The sequence below is a fragment of the Dryobates pubescens genome, chromosome 10 (assembly GCF_014839835.1).
Source record: "Dryobates pubescens isolate bDryPub1 chromosome 10, bDryPub1.pri, whole genome shotgun sequence".
Classification (NCBI taxonomy): Eukaryota; Metazoa; Chordata; class Aves; order Piciformes; family Picidae; genus Dryobates; species Dryobates pubescens.
This window is the reverse complement of record NC_071621.1, coordinates 27,968,107-27,984,686: the sequence shown is the minus strand read 5'-3', so window position 1 is coordinate 27,984,686 and position 16,580 is coordinate 27,968,107. Positions and strand designations below refer to the sequence as shown.

Sequence of the window (16,580 nt, the reverse complement as noted above, 5' to 3'; positions counted from 1 at the left end):
TGCATATGAGGGAACTTAATAAAGCATTTTTGTTAGAAAGAGCGGTAGGCCAATCTGAAGGATTAAAGGAGTGTATGTAGAAAATGGTCTTAAAACACAAACAAACAAACAAAAAAACAGATAAAGAATATGGACAACTAGATGTTGCAGAACAAAGAGTCAGCTCTGCATCCTTTTGAGCTTCCATTCATGCACTTCTGTTATTTCAGGAAGAAAACAAAACACTTGCAAAACCAAGGAGTCCATAACATCTTCTAACCTAGACAAGCAGAATAGAATAGCAAGGCTAACACTGACACTGGTAGCTGCACTTTCATTCCAGACACCAGCCTCACTCTCCACAGTCGTCAGTGCAGCAGCTGGGAAGAACCTCTGTAACCATGCTGCTAGCTGAAAGTGTCTCATTACCCAGATGTGCTGGCCCAAACCCAGATGTCTTCATTTATTTTAGGGAGATGGGTGTATAGTTTAATTGCTCCTCTTAAACAGCCTATTGCTATAAAATATTTCTGGTTTATGTTGGTAGCAATGGCTAATGAGACCTAACATGTAATTACACTAAAGACTGGGTAGTGCCAACAGTCATTAGTTGATCAAATTCTCCTTTCAAAATCTCATTTTGAACACAATTATTGTGTTTCATTGATTAAACACACAGAAGATTAACTTACTGTTCACCCTTTAATAAATGGCCTTAGGTGTAAATTATTTTAAGTCCAGAAAGGTTCAATATTGTGTACTGCAAGAGGGGACTGGACGTGGCACTTGGTGCCATAGTTTAGTCATGGGGTCTGTGGTGACAGGTTGGACTCGATGATCTTTGAGGTCTCTTCCAACCTTGGTGATTCTGTGATTTACCAAGGCTGTGCAAGGACCAAAAGAAACATCAGTGAGGTTCTAACTTTCCATTTTGGATTGAAAGTATCTTTTCTCTTGGGGTTTTTAATAAATCACAGAATTTATTCTGAGGAAACACAGTGAAAGGGTAGATGCAGGCAGTAAAAAACATGCAGACATTCAACACAGCATTAGGAGAAAAGAGCTAGAAAAAAAATGGCACCATCAACTACAAGAGCAGAATGGCAGACAGCTTTTGCTTCCAGTGTCAAAGCTTACTCCAAAGATTCTGTATTACCAGTTAGAACTCTTAGAAGTTTAATCTGCTCTGCCCTTTAGACTTGTTACATACACTGAAGCCAGTATGATTTTACATTGTTTAGTTACTGATAGAATTTCTCCAGCACTTTTTAATTCCAAACCCTAATTTCCTAAAAAAACTACATTCAGGAAGTTGTGCCACATTGCCTCAATATATTTTTTTGTCTTATAATTATCTGTGTAATCTTCTCTTACAGACACCACCAAGAGTGTTCACGCCAGTTTCTAGTGAGTGTATATACCTATTCTTTTTCACAAGTAGGCACTAATGACATGAAAGCTGTTCTGCTGAAGGATCTCCACTTCATTATTCCCTCTCCCAGTTAGAGCCCATCAAATCAGTTTATGAAAAACACAAACTTTTGTTGAAGAAAGAATGGCAGAGCCTTCCTGCAGACATGATTCAAGAGTGATAGAACACCAGGAATTAGAAATTATGATGAGCTGAAAACATCTGAGAGTAAACAGGCCAAGAGCCATCTGTTGCTGTATCTTGCCACCATCTGAAGTTCAAAATGAAATCACAGGTTTTTTTATTGTGCATTTAGCAAGGATCATTAATCCCCAGCATTCCAGTTTTTAGACAAGTGTCTCAGCTTCTCCTTTCCTGAGAAGCAGCTTTAAGTACTTTTTAAAATATTCTTTATGTATAGTAACTCTAAAAGCATTACTACAGCACTGGTTAGGCCACACCTTGAGTACTGTGTCCAGCTCTGGGCCCCTCAGTTTAGGAAAGATGTTGACTTGCTGGAACGTGTCCAGGGAAGGGCAACACAGCTGGGGAGAGGTCTGGAGCACAAGCCCTGTGAGGAGAGGCTGAGGGAGCTGGGGTTGCTTAGCCTGGAGAAGAGGAGGCTCAGGGGAGACCCTATTGCTCTCTACAACTACCTGAAAGGAGGTTGTAGCCAGGTGGGGGCTGGTCTCTTCTCCCAGGCAACCAGCACCAGAACAAGAGGACACAGTCTTAAGCTGCACCAGGGAAGGTTTAGACTGGATGTTAGGAAGAAGTACTTCACAGAAAGAGTGATTGGCCATTGGAATGTGCTGCCCAGGGAGGTGGTGGAGTCACCATCACTGGATGTGTTTAGGAAGAGACTGGATGGGGTGCTTGGTGCCATGGTTTAGTTGATTAGATAGTGTTGGATGATAGGTTGGACTTGATGATCTCAAAGGTCTTTTCCAGTCTGGTTAATTCTATCCTATTCTATACAACTGTATTTACAACTGTATTTACAACTGCATTGGGTATGTCACAACAAAATGCCACTCAACTATGTGTTAATAAAAGATACTACAGGTAAATTGTGACAAGCAAATATTTTTATCACAGGAAAAATGTGTGTTGATGGATTCTATTTCCAAACCTAAAATTAAACATGTTGGCACATTCACAATTTTGAATGTCAGTTTTGAGAGTGATTTGGGCTAGGTGTTTTTGGTGTGAGTTTTGAAGGGTTTTTAAGAAAAAAAACCCAACACATCAGAAGTCCTGATTATTCCTCTTCTTTATTTCACTTCCTGCTCCAAAATATAGATAAATAGATAATTCTTTTATGTGTACAATCACATAGGTACATACACACACACCCCACTTTACCTCTACATAATTAGTTCTTTTCCCAATAAATTGCTGTAATTTTTTAGCTACTTTTGAAAAGGCTAATCTTGAAAAGATGAAAATCCTGATTTTTTCCCTATTATCATTACTGGAACAAATAGAGTATTATTTCCATTTTTTTTCCACAACTGATTCATCTCAGCTGCTCCTCATGTCATATGATTTTCTTGTCTCAAGACAATAACTGTTCTGCAAGAAGTTTCTCTGGGCTGAGGCAGACCCCCTCCCCACCACAGGCGAAAAACAATGACTCAGACAAACAGGTTGCAAAAGTGGTGGAAAGTTTAAATGAGAAGCGGTGAATGTTTACAGAGAGCCAGAAGCGCAGTGACAAAAGAAATCCCAAAGCAGACCCAGAAACATCCCATCCCCACCTAAGGGTACACCCCAATACCCCCAGGGCTCCTTCTTCCCCCCCTCCCACTCCACTGCTAGGCTAATCTGAGCTGGCCAGGTCTGAGCCTGCCCATCCCCCCGGCCTTGGGCCTAGCCAGGCCCAAGGCTGGGAGACGTCTCTCCCAAGTTACCGGGTGGCAGCGAGGGAAGAAAGACAAAGTGCTAGACCCTGTGCTGGGATCTTATAGTGGTGCAGAGAATTATGGGATGAAATACCTAGGTTCCTGTGTCCACCCCTCTGGGCTGGACTTTTAGACACACAAAGTACCCCTCATATGAACACAGCAGAGGGCATCCAGCCCAAACTGCTACATCAGTCCTTTGCATTCTGTCTGTTTTAATGCAGAACTAGACACAACGGTATGCAACGGATGGTACTTTACCATAAATGGGATTTGAGGTATAAGTCAAGTTCCTGTGTTCAGTTTCCTTTCTGGAAAATGGTGTGATAATTCTTCAAAAAGAAGATACAAATAAATTCACTTATATTGGGCCAGGTTGCCCATAATTCTCTCTCAGTCTGGACTTTTAACGCACCTCAGGGATCCAAATTAAACATCAGACCTTCAACATATCAAACTGTAGTTTCTAAGAGGTTGCATTGGAAACCAAATCCTCCTTATTACTTACATTAGAATTAAATTTTAAAATTCCTGTATTCAAAATACAGGAAACTTAATACCATGGAAGTTTTCACCAGAGAAGACAAGCCTTAGCCAAGCTAAACGAACTTCTCATTGCAATCTAAATTTTCTCCACCTGAGGAGCACAAACATGGAATGGAGAGTGTTACTTTTACAGAAGCAACAGGTAGCCTAGAAAATGTATGCTCCTTGGAAGCAGCATCATGCCTACTACAAAGTGAAATACAGTGTCTCCCAAAAGGGCAGACTATTGCTCTATAGATGTCCAAAAGGCTCCACAGAAGCATTGCACACCCTTAATTAGAAAAGCTTCTGGAGTTTTTTGCTCTGTTTTGAGGAATGTATGTATCTCTTGCAAAATATGTGTATATTCACATACATTATGTGTGTGTGTTTGTATGTCTGTACCTATCCCAATCACTGCTTTATTCCTTACACTTTATCCATTAAATGAATATTAGCAGACTGAACGCTGAGGGACTTACCCAGAAAATTCAGTTATTCAAATGAAGATAGGCTATGCTGAAATCATTTGTGTTTTCCATACAATTTCCCAAATGCAGGGCAGAATAGCATGCATTTGTTTCTCTCTTTCAGAGCTTCACTCTCCTCTTTTAAATACCCTGTGATAGTATATCCTCTACCATGTTATTTTCCTTAAAGTACCACCTTCCACCTTTCCATCAATTTTGTATTGATTTTGTATTTTAAACACAATTTATCATTATTAAGAACTGTCTCTAGCAATTGCTCTGCAGAGACTACTTTCTGTTTCCAACATACTGATTAAGTGCTGTGGAACACAGCAGCAGGCTTAAGGTTGAGAAGCATTTTTCCTTAAAGGCCATGCACTCCATTTGGAATTGAAAACAGCTTTTAAACGATGCATCCCCTTACACTTCATTCATCCACCACCATGAAGCAAGTCCAGCTTTACCTAATTTTGTATCACATCAGGATACTTCCAGATTAAAAAAATAAACACAATTAAGTCAGTTTGCAGCAACACAAAAGGAAGCTGTTTTTCACTCAGCAGATTTGACTATAAATCTTACACAGGGACCACACCAAAGAAAGCATGAAAAATACCTGAATAAACCTGAAAAAGCAAAGCACACAAATAATACACATCATAAATCGTTAAGGTCACCTGGGGTAGAATTCTTGTCTAAATCAAACTACAAAAGCAAGATTTGCCAATAGAATAGAATAAAACAGAACAGAACTAACCAGGTTGGAAAAGACCTTTGAGATCATAGATTCCAACCTATCACCCAACACCATCTAATCAACTAAACCATGCAACCAAGCACCCCATCCAGTCTCTTCCTAAACACCTCCAGTGATGGTGACTCCACCACCTCCCTGGGCAGCACATTCCAATGGCAAATCACTCTTTCTATGAAGAACTTCTTCCTAGCCTCCAGTCTAAACCTCCCCTGGTGCAGCTTAATTAAGACTGTGTCCTCTTGCTCTGGTGCTGGATGCCTGGGAGAAGAGACCAACCCCCACCTGCCTACAACCTCCCTTCAGGTAGTTGTAGACAGCTATAAGGTCTCCTCTGAGCCTCCTCTTCTCCAGTCTAAGCTGCCCCAGCTCCCTCAGTCTCTCCTCATAGGGCTGTACTCCAGACCTCTCCCCAGCTTTGTTGCCCTTCTCTGGACACATTTCAGCAACTCAACATCTTTCCTAAACTGAGTGGCCTAGAACTCATTCTCATTTACAAACAAACAAATAAATAAAACCAGAATTTAAGTTACCACTTCACAGTCCTTCAGTCTCTTGATCACTCTAAAGCAGAATAAACCAGTGCCACTGTCAAAAGAATTAATCCTGTCTTCCACACAAAGCCCAGCTGCCCAAGCACATCCCTCTCTACTACCAGGAGTCTTCATTCAGTCAAATAGCAAACTGAACTGGGAAATTGATCCACATCCAATTAATCAAGAAGAAAAGAAACCTCCTGGGGAGATGCATTCAGAATTGCCTTCACTGCTGCCTGATTTATCTTCCCAGTTCTCCCAAGAGAAAATTAAACCAAGGCAAAGCCATGTTATAGGACCTTTCAGCATGACACAGGCCATGCCCACCACAGAAAGTCCAAACCAGTGGGAGTGCCAACAAGTTGTGGCTTCCACAGAAGATTGTTTCTGCAAGGCAGATGGACTCTAATATAAAAATATTCCAAGATTAAGAGGTCCATAAAACAAGCATTTGTCTGGAATTGTGTAAGCTGACCCTGAGCATCAGAGAAAGCCAAAATGGAACTGACAAGGGCAGATACTTTGCAACCAAGATATTTCAGAGAGGAAAGAGCCCTGGTTTTGTATCTCTTCAATCATCCAGAGAAGCCTATATCAATCACAACACTAAGGTGATTGGTGGGGGCTTAGGCAAGCTCGTACTGGAGAGGAATAAAAAAAGAGGGCAGACTAAGAGAACTGTCAACTTTTTCCACCATGTTTAAAGGGAATGGAAAACAGAGTGGACATGCCCCCTAGGTCCCCAGACTCATGCTTAAGTAAATAATCACAGAGAGTGCAAAACTGAATATGGACAGGCACAAAATAGGTAAAATAAACATTGTAGTTATCTTACAGGATATTCATGAATAGAAATTACTAAATCAATCCCTTTGAGCTTTAGAACAGCAAGATCGTATTTTCAATATAGTCTACAATACATTTTGCTTTTTCAGTAAGGTTCTTCCTGGACTATGTATGCATTTTTCAGATGTCAGTCCAGAGACAGATTAGGAGGCCAGAAAGATGCAAACTTGTTTTCCTCTGCCAGTTTATCCTTCTGGATCCTCAAAGTCTTGCACTGCTGAACTCACTCTTTCTACATGTAAAGAGGAATCTCCCTGTTCCAGAGCAGCCTGTCACTTGGTAAAAGCATAAACTGCGAGATCAGTTGCTTTAGGATGAAGATCTGGACCAAGAGACCTCACACTAAACATGTCTCACTTGGCTTTTTAAATTATTTTTAATTCCTGAAAATTCAAGTATTTGCATTTGATACTTTTGAAATGACTACCTGCTGTTAATTGTAAAAGTCTTATCACTAAAAGATAAAATCAGACTGTGGTAAAAAACTAAAGCTATCCAAAACTGTTATTTGTGATTCAGTTTTTAATGAACAGGTCATTATGAGTATTTCTAAGGACCACCCATAACATGCTCTCTACTTTCCATTTATAAATCTGAATTATTTTTCTCCTGTGTAATCACAGAAGGGTAGGAGTTGGAAGGGACCCCTGGGGATCAAATAATTCAAAGCCCCTGCTAAAGTAGGTCAGCCTAGTTCAAGTCTCCAGAGAAGGAGACTCCACAGCCTCTCTGGGGCAGCCTGCTCCAGTGTTCTGTCACCCTCAAAGTAAAGAAGCTTTTCCTTATGTTTAGGTGAAACTTTCTGCATTCTGGTTTGTGCCCACTGCCCCTTGCCCATCACAGGGCATCACAGAAAAGGGACTGGCCCCATCCTTCTAACACTCACCCTTTACATATCTATAAGCATTGATAAGATTCCCTATTTCTTCCAGGTCTGAGATGAAGCCTTTTCAAAAAACATTAGTAGCTTTTCAAACTCAGCTGACTTGCAACTGAACTTTCCCTGGGGTCAAATTGGAAAAGAACATTAGTTTTTGCCTAAGTCTCCTCACCATCATGAGGACAGAGCTCACAAATGAAGGTACTGACCCTGCTGCCTTATAACTGTATCAAAGTTGATATGGAAGAAGATTACTATCCATTTGCTGAATACCACCCCTCCAAAAGAGCAACATTTGAAGTGTCAGCTATTTCAGACACTCTATTTAACAGAGTTATCTAACAGTCAGCACAGTCAATAACACAATACTTACCAGTCTTACTTTTAATGGAAGATATATTTAATTGCTGAGAAAATATTATCAGGGAAAAAAAAAATCCTATGGAAGCTGCAGAAGTACAATCAAGAAAGTTTTGTTTACAACAAAATTCAGTTTGAACAGTAACTCACCTAAAGTCACACCCCATAATTTTCTTAAGTACATTTCATGTTCTCTGTAATTCAGTTGCTACCTGTCTGTACCACTGTGTTAGCACAAAGAAAAGAAGAGTACTTCCCCTTACCTCTTTTCCAGGCTTGGCTGGAAGCTGCCCTTGAGTCTCTCTCAATTTACGAGCATTCTCAAGTTCTTCTTGAAGTTTTGAAGCTAACTCCTTCAGAGAAAGTGGTAGCACACCATTAGTTTAAACATTTAGAACTTCTGGAGACCTTCACATCAGAATTAACCTTTCTGTTTCTTCAAGTTCAGCACTTTTTAAAAACTCTCATGACACAGAAGACTAAAGAAAACATCAGAATTAACCATTCCATTTCTTCATGTTTGGTACTTTTCTAAACTTTAATGGCATAAAAGACTAAAGAAAAGATGTCAGTGTGATTCCCACTACTCTTTACTGACAATAAAATGGCAAAAAAAATTGTTCAGAACAGAGGCACTGAAAGGATAAAAGTATATATTGTCATAAAAACACCAGAAAATTATGCTTAAACATTACTTAGTTACACTAATAAATGCTCTGTGTGGGTAAGCATAGACACTGCTTTATGTGGAGAAAGCTAAGGAAGACTGAACACATCAAATGTATAACCTTTCCATCTTCTACTGTATATCCCTTCATTTATTTTATATATATAAAATATACATATACACATACACATATGTATGCAATGGGTCTAGGGAAATACCTCAGACATTTTTGCTATGCAGTTTCACAGAATCACAGAATCACCACAGTTGGAAGAGACCTCAAAGATCATCAAGTCCAACCCGTCACCAGAGACCTCATGACTAAACCATGGCACCAACTGCCACATCCAATCCCCTCTTGAACACCTCCAAGGATGGTGACTCCACCACCTCCCTGGTTTCATATATCTCTATGCTACATATCCAACCTTGGCACTTAAGACCATACTCTGGGTATTAAAATATACAAGAGGTGGAAAATGAGAATTGTTCACAGCTTTGCACAAATTGGTTTTGATGATCCTGCTTTCTCATCCATCTGTCTGTTCAGTAAATACTAGCATTGTATATCTTTGTTTGCTAGGAATTGCCAGATGGCAACCTATTAACCTATAAGAAATACAACCATTTCTACTCTGAACACTATCAGTTTCATTGATTGGACTCCAACAATCACGTCTACACTTGCCACCCTAAATTAAGTCATCTGGCCAACACGGAGCAGCAAGTCGGCAACAAAAATAGATGCAAAATGTGTTTGTCTCACATGGTCAACCTTGAGCTTCAGCCACCAGGACATGGTGTCACATAACCGTCTGTTCTGGTGTGTGATGAACTTGGTTAAACAAGCTGCATTTTCAATCTCATCAGAGAAAGCCCATGAAAAAATATTTAGAGAGCAGCAAGGCAAGGATTCATGATTTTATTATTTACATTGTGGGGGTTTGTTGATTAATTAGGCTAATTCAGAGTGCACGTCCACATAAAATCAACAGTAAAATTGTAATGCTGGCTTCTGCTACATGTTTTGGTCAAAACAAAATGGTAGAGAAATACAAGAATCGCACTCTCCCCACAGAAATACCTGCAAGTTTTAATTCAACTTACTTGTATTTATGTCCAGAGAAAGGCAACAAAGCTGGGGAGGGGTTTGGAGCACAAGCCCTATGAAGAGAGGCTGAGGGAGCTGGGGTTGCTTAGCCTGGAGAAGAGGAGGCTCAGGGGAGACCTCATTGCTATCTACAACTACCTGATGGGAGGTTGTGGCCAGGTGGGGTTTGGTCTCTTCTCCTGGGCAACCAGCACCAGAACAAGAGGACACAGTCTCAAGCTGCAACAGGGGAGGTTTAGGCTTCAGGTGAGGAGAAAGTTTTTCACAGAGAGAGTTGTTAGCCGTTGGAATGTGCTGCCCAGGGCGGTTGTTGAGTCACCATCCCTGGAGGTGTTCAAGAGGGGATTGGACGTGGCACTTGGTGCCATGGTTTAGTAGTCATGAGGTCTTGGGTGACAGGTTGGACTTGATGATCCTTGAGGTCTTTTCCAACCTTACTGATTCTATGATTCCAGTGGGAAGAAAATTGACTCTATCCATCTGAAACCAGGACACATGACAATTTTTCAAAGACATTACCATATCTCCCATGAGTTCTGCCTTCACAATCCTTGCTCCCAGTCTGTTCATCTCCTCTTCGTTAAGGATCCGAGGTGGCTCATCGTTTGATGTGTAACTGCAAAACACCAGCAGCACTAAACGCACAGGCAATACAATGTAGTAGTCACCTGAATAATTTCTATATGCCTACTGTACCAGTACCTGTGCTCACATTGCCAAAAAATTGGTAACAACGTAATATGAAAATGTCTTTGCAGAAGCTGCCAAGTACTCAAACCAAAAAGCCTGAACAAACTTTTTATAAGGCATGTCTCCTCCTACTTTTGAGAACAATTAAGATGTAAGTGCTATCTGTGACCCATTTTCTCTTCATGAAAAAAAACAGACAAGAGCCAGTAGCATGTATTAGCAGACAAAACACAAGGAGGATAGGATAGGATAGGATAGGATAGGATAGGATAGGATAGGATAGGATAGGATAGGATAGGTTTAGGCTGGAGGTTAGGAGGAAGTTTTACACAGAGAGAGTGATTGCCCATTGGAATGGGCTGCCCAAGGAGGTGGTGGAGTCACCATCACTAGAGGTGTTCAGGAGGAGACTTGATAGGGTGCTTGGTTGCATGGTTTAGTTGATTAGGTGGTGTTGGATGATAGGTTGGACATGATGATCTTGAAGGTCTCTTCCAACCTGGTCTGGTCTATTCTATTCTATTCTATTGGATAGGATAGGATAGCATAGGATAGGATAGGAGAGCATAGGATATAGGATAGGAGAGCATAGGATATAGGATAGGAGAGCATAGGATAGAATAGAATAGACCAGTTTGGAATAGGAGCAGAAAGAGTAATTTAAACCATTTTGTAGTTCTTCTTTCAAGGCTTTGGTCATGTTTTTACTTCACAGCTTAAGCAAAGGTCCTGTACACCAAATGGCTTTCCACCTCTTGAAAACTCTTCATGTGTGCACAGTACATGCTCTTCTTCTAAGGATGTTATGGCTGATATGGTGAAGTTTCGATGGAAAATTAGCAGGTATCCTTTCCAAAATAGGAAGTTCCCTAGAGAAGCTACAGCTAGTAATAAAGAGCACTGTATCTTAATTTTAGCATTAAAAGGTCAGTGTATGAGTTCTTACAATAATAAATAAGGTCTCTAAGAATTCTGACAAGTTTGAGGGTTTTTTCCTCTAACCTTAGGAAAGACTAAAAACAACTAACCCTAAAATGAAAATACCTAACACTAGAGAGATATAAGAATATGGGGGCTCGGGAGTAGGGGCAGGGAGCAGAGGAAATAAAAGAGGGAGGGAGAATTCTATTCTATTCTGTTCTAATTCCCTCATTATTCACTATGGTTAATGTTTGTAGGATTTGAAGGTGAACTTTGAAGATGGTGTCACCTTTAACTGCCAGATCTCCTCAGCCCTGAGGAAATGACCAAAGTTGTTTTTGTCTGCTTTGGAGATGCCAAATCTGAAGCCCCAAAACTCAGCAGTAACAATCACATTAAATTCACCAGAAACAGAACCCTCAAAGATTAAGTTCTCACTTCTCCTTAACTTGTATTTTTCAAAGTAAGGCAGACTACTTCAGTAAAGGGAGGAAATGTTTATTTCTTCATATTATATGCTTTTTTTTTAAGCAGTGCCAGAGAGCTTGAATCATCTGAACTTTTTGACACTAGAGACATTGTTTTGATTTGCTTTTTGTCTTGCCTCAAATTAAACTCTGCACCAGCCACATTACTGTGATTTTCAGCAAACACTAGCTGGATGGACTAATCCTCTGGGGAGATCCCTTGGACATCCAATCAGCACCTTTAATTACCCTATGTCATAACTGTTCAAAGCACTTTGATTTATAGGCTGAAGAAACTCTGTGTTTTGTAAGGCATAAAACTTTAAAGGTACATTGTCAGCATGAGAGATGAGGAACTGAACCAGCAACACCTATTAATCCAAGCCTCCACATCAATGCAGATTTATTTTCTGTGACTGACAGCACCACTGAGGGAGTACATGTATTCCATGACTTGAAGTTTTAGGAAGAAAAAAATAGCAGCAGCTCATAAATTATTCCCCACAGATAACTATCCCATATATTTACACCTGAAATGTTCCAAAAAGCCAAAATTTCCCCCAAAATTCTACACCTCCCTAGTGAAGAAAACAGGAAGACAAGGTAGTACAGAAACTTAAAGGGACTGAGGCTATATGGTTTTCCAGGCCTGAATAATCACCACTTCACTAATAAATCAGCTCAGTAATTGTATTGCCTAAGAAATAGAATTAAAATATCAAAGAAGATGCACAATTGGGTTTAACAGCACTAAACCAGAACACACATGCAAAAGAAAGTATCAGTTTCTATGCTCAGTTCTTTTCTGTGAGGAAAAGAAAAGAATTATCTTTTCTATCATAATAATCAAATTCTTCAAGCTTGAACAAGCAAACTGCTTCCGTACACAATTCAATTTCCCCCAATTTGCAGCTTTGTCCAGTTACAATTAGCATTGCACTTAATACATGGGGTAATCAAAAGCTAAAGGTACAGCTTTTGTACTTGCAGTAAAAAGTGAATTGCCATTATTTAACAAACAACAACAACAAGTAAAGGAGTAGTTGCTTCTTTTTGTGCAAGAAGAATAGAATAGAATTAACCAGGTTGGAAGAGACCTTCGAGATCGTGTCCAACCCCAAATCCAACACCATCTAATCAACTAAACCATGGCACCAAACACCCCATAAAGTCTCCTCCTAAACACCTCCAGTGATGGTGACTCCACCACCTCCCCAGGCAGCCCATTCCAATGGGCAATCACTCTTTCTATGAAGAATTTCTTCCTAACATCCAGCCTAAACCTCCCCTGGGGCAGCTTGAGACTCTGTCCTCTTGTTCTGGTGCTGGTTGCCTGGGAGAAGAGACCAAACCCCACCTGGCCACAACCTCCCTTCAGGTAGTTGTAGACAGCAATAAGGTCTCCCCTGAGCCTCCTCTTCTCCAGGCTAAGCAACCCCAGCTCCCTCAGCCTCTCTTCACAGGGCTTGTGCTCCAAACCCCTCACCAGTTTTGTTGCCCTTCTCAGGACACATTCATGAGGCAATGGGATCACTAAACTTCTACTCAATAGTTACATGCTCTACTAGGTCTGTCTGGGATGGAGTTCACACTCTCCATATAGCAGCCTGTATGGTGCCGTGCTTTGGACATAACTGGTGACAGCACTGATAACACACCAGTGTTCTGGCTGTTGTTCAACACTGCTTACACAGCTTCAAGTGTTTCCCTGGTTCTCATTGCACACCCCAAGCAAGGTGGCTGCAGTGGGCAAAAGGCTGGGAGGGGCACGGCCAGGACAGCTGACTCAAATAGGCCAGAGGGCTATTCCATGCTGTATAACATCACACTTAGCCATAAAAAATGGGGAGTGCAGCCCTTCCAAAGTAGCTGCTGCTCAGAGACTGGTTTGGCATTAGTCTGCTCATGGGAGGTGGTGAGTGACTGCCTTTGTATCACTTATTTTTGTCTCTTCACTTGTTAAACAGTTTTTATTGATACAGGAGTTTCTCCCCCTTTTGTCCTTCTGATTCCTTCTGCAGGAGGGAGAATGAGGAAGCAGCTGGATATAGGGTTACTTGCTTGCTGAGGATAAACATGCAAAGCAACATCCAGCTCCACACCTTCCCCCATCCTCAAAAACAAACAACCAAAAAACCCCAAACCAACAACAAACAAAACCCACAAAAAGCAGACAACTAAACAAAATGCTCTATTTGTACGACTGGACACCACAGCACAGAATGAAAATGAAGGTAGACATACTAAAGGATTATGTGATTGGCACAGATTATTTGTGCTAATCAGTGAACTTTGTGGTTTTGTTTTTTTTTAATGTATGATATTTAAAAAGAAGCATAAGACCCTAACCATGTATAATCATGCCTTTTTGTGCATGAAAAAGAAGCTTCTTGGCAGGGTTTTTCTAGATGTAGTTCTGAGTGTGTATCTTCATTTTCATGGAGTCTTTGAACTGCACACAGATGCACTCTCCCAGCTCACTCAGCATTCCTCCTTACAGGAATACTTGTGTTTCCTTATGTAAACCAATGTACAATCCAAGGCAGGCAGAAAACACCTGTGGATTGTGCAGACCTCGTACCTGAGTGAAGTCATATAACTTTACAGAGTTCATTTAAGTGGTAAGAACCCCAGGCACTTCAATGCAATGTGTAGAAAAACAAAGAGAATCACTAAATTCAGAAGTCTACTATGGCTCATAGTATCATAGTAGTATCATAGTATCAGTCAAGGTTGGAAGGGACCACAGGGATCATCTAGTTCCAACACCCCTGCCTTGGGCAGGGACACCTCACAGTAGATCAAGCTGGCCAGAACCTCATCCAGCCTGGTCTTAAACACCTCCAGGGATGGCACCCCAACCACCTCCCTGCACAACCCATTCCAGGGCTTCACCACCCTCCTCATGGTGAAGAACTTCTTCCTCACATCCAGCCTCAATGTCCCCACCTCCAGCTTCATTCCATTCCCCCTAGTCCTATCACTACCTGATATCCTGAGAAGTCCCTCCCCCCCAACCTTCTTGTAGCCCCCTTCAGATACTGGAAGGCCACAATTAGCTCACCTCGGAGCCTTCTCTTCTCCAGACTGAACAGCCCCAACTCCTTCAGTCTGTCCTCACAGGAGAGGTGCTCCAGCCCTCTGATCATCCTCGTGGCCCTTCTCTGGACACGCTCCAGCACATCCATATCCCTCTTGTAATAGGGGCTCCAGAACTGGATGCAGTACTCCAGGTGGGGTCTCACCAGAGCTGAGTAGAGGGGGAGAATCACCTCCCTTGACCTGCTGGCCACACTTCTCTTGATGCAGCCCAGGATCTGATTGGCTTTCTGGGCTGCTAGTGCACACTGAGAGCGCATGTTGAGCTTCTCGTCCACCAGCACCCCCAAGTCTCTCTCCTCAGGGCTGCTTTCCAGCCAGTCACTGCCCAGCCTGGATTTGTGCCTGGGATTGCCTCGACCCAGATGCAGGACCCTGCACTTGGTTTTGTTGAACCTCATGAGGTTGGCTTGTGCCCACCTCTCCAGCCTGTCAAGGCCCCTCTGGATGGCATCCCTTCCTTCCAGCCTGTCTGCTGCATCACACAGCTTGGTGTCATGAGCAAACTTGCTGAGGGTGCACTCAATGCCACTGTCCATGTCACCCACAAAGATGTTGAACAAGCCTGGTCCCAGGACTGATCCCTGAGGGACTCCGCTTGTCCCTGGCCTCCACTGGAACATGGACCCATTGAGAGTCACTCTTTGGGTGCGGCCATCAAGCCAGTTCTTTATCCATCTAGTGGTCCACTAGACCACTAGACTCATACATCACAGGCTTAATGCTACAAGACCTCTTTTTCAGAGTAACTAAAACAGCTATAAAGATATATTTCTTATTTCCCAGCAAAGTAATGCCCAGGCTAATGCTAAAATAAACACTAAGACAAGACATGACAAACACTTATGACTGTGACTTCCCATCGCGCATACAAACTATTCCTGCCAGAATGGGAACTGGGCCTGCCACAATGTGTATTCAAACTCATGCTTTAAAAATTAACAAGTAAATAAATAACACATTAGATTAAGTGAACTTCATACAATCTATCTTCCCACTACCAAAGGAAATGTAAATTTCATAGCCTCCTATTAAAGCAGAAAATACAGCATGTAAAATCTGGAAAACATACCCAACCCATATGATGCAAAGAGCTGTGTAAGCTACCTGCTTCTGGCTAGTCATGCAGTACTGATTTAATGAATAACTTCTGTTTACAAATACATAGTGAGGTATCTGCAAATACTACATGAAGGAATAGTTATAAATCAAATAAATACATTGAATATACTGTTGCAGGAATCCAACAATTAAGTATTAATTTGGTACCCCTGCTATAAGATTTCTGCAAATAACTGACATAAGCATAAGAAAGGACTTCATCATATTCATCAAATGCTGTTTCCAACTAAAATAGGACTAGAACAGAACAGAACAGAACAGAACAGAACAGAACAGAATAGAATAGGAGTTAACCAGGTTGGAAAAGGCCTTTGAGATCATTGAGTCCAACCTATCATCCAACACTATCTAATCAACTAAACCATGGCACCAAGCACCCCATCAAGTCTCTTCCTAAACACCTCCAGTGATGGTCACTCCACCACCTCTCTGGGCAGCCCATTCCAATGGCAAATCACTCTTTCCTTGAAGAACTTCTTCCTAACATCCAGCCTAAACCTCCCGTGGCATAGCTGAAGACTGTCCTCTTATTCTGGTGCCGGCCACCCAGGAGAAGAGACCAACCCTTCTCGTATCACTTGAAGAACCAGTAAGCAGGTAATACAGGCAGCTTTGAGGAGACCAAAAGCTCACTCGTCTACAACTTACTTTTCTGACCATCACTCCTTATTATTCTGTGTTGGCTTTCACAAAAGCAAGTCAGGCAAACTGAAACTCCAAACACGTTTGTGTTTCCTCTCCTATTCAGTTTTGCCTCTTTTTCAAAGAAAATTCACTTTTCCAATCAATACCCTCTACTATTTTTCATATGCTACTACTTTAGCATGACTTCACCTCA

The 16,580-nt window shown here is 41.4% G+C and overlaps 1 protein-coding gene across 1 annotated transcript in view; it reads right to left on the bottom strand.

The window, feature by feature from the left end:
• The window catches only part of CWF19L2 (CWF19 like cell cycle control factor 2), a 73,974-nt gene that overhangs the window by 37,608 nt on the left and 19,786 nt on the right, over positions 1-16,580 (bottom strand). The window contains exons 9-10 of the mRNA XM_054164503.1: positions 9,963-10,059; positions 7,929-8,018 (exon numbers count right to left, since the gene is read on the bottom strand). Of these exons, the coding sequence (XP_054020478.1) occupies positions 7,929-8,018; positions 9,963-10,059 (187 nt within the window). The remainder of the gene's footprint in view (positions 1-7,928; positions 8,019-9,962; positions 10,060-16,580) is intronic.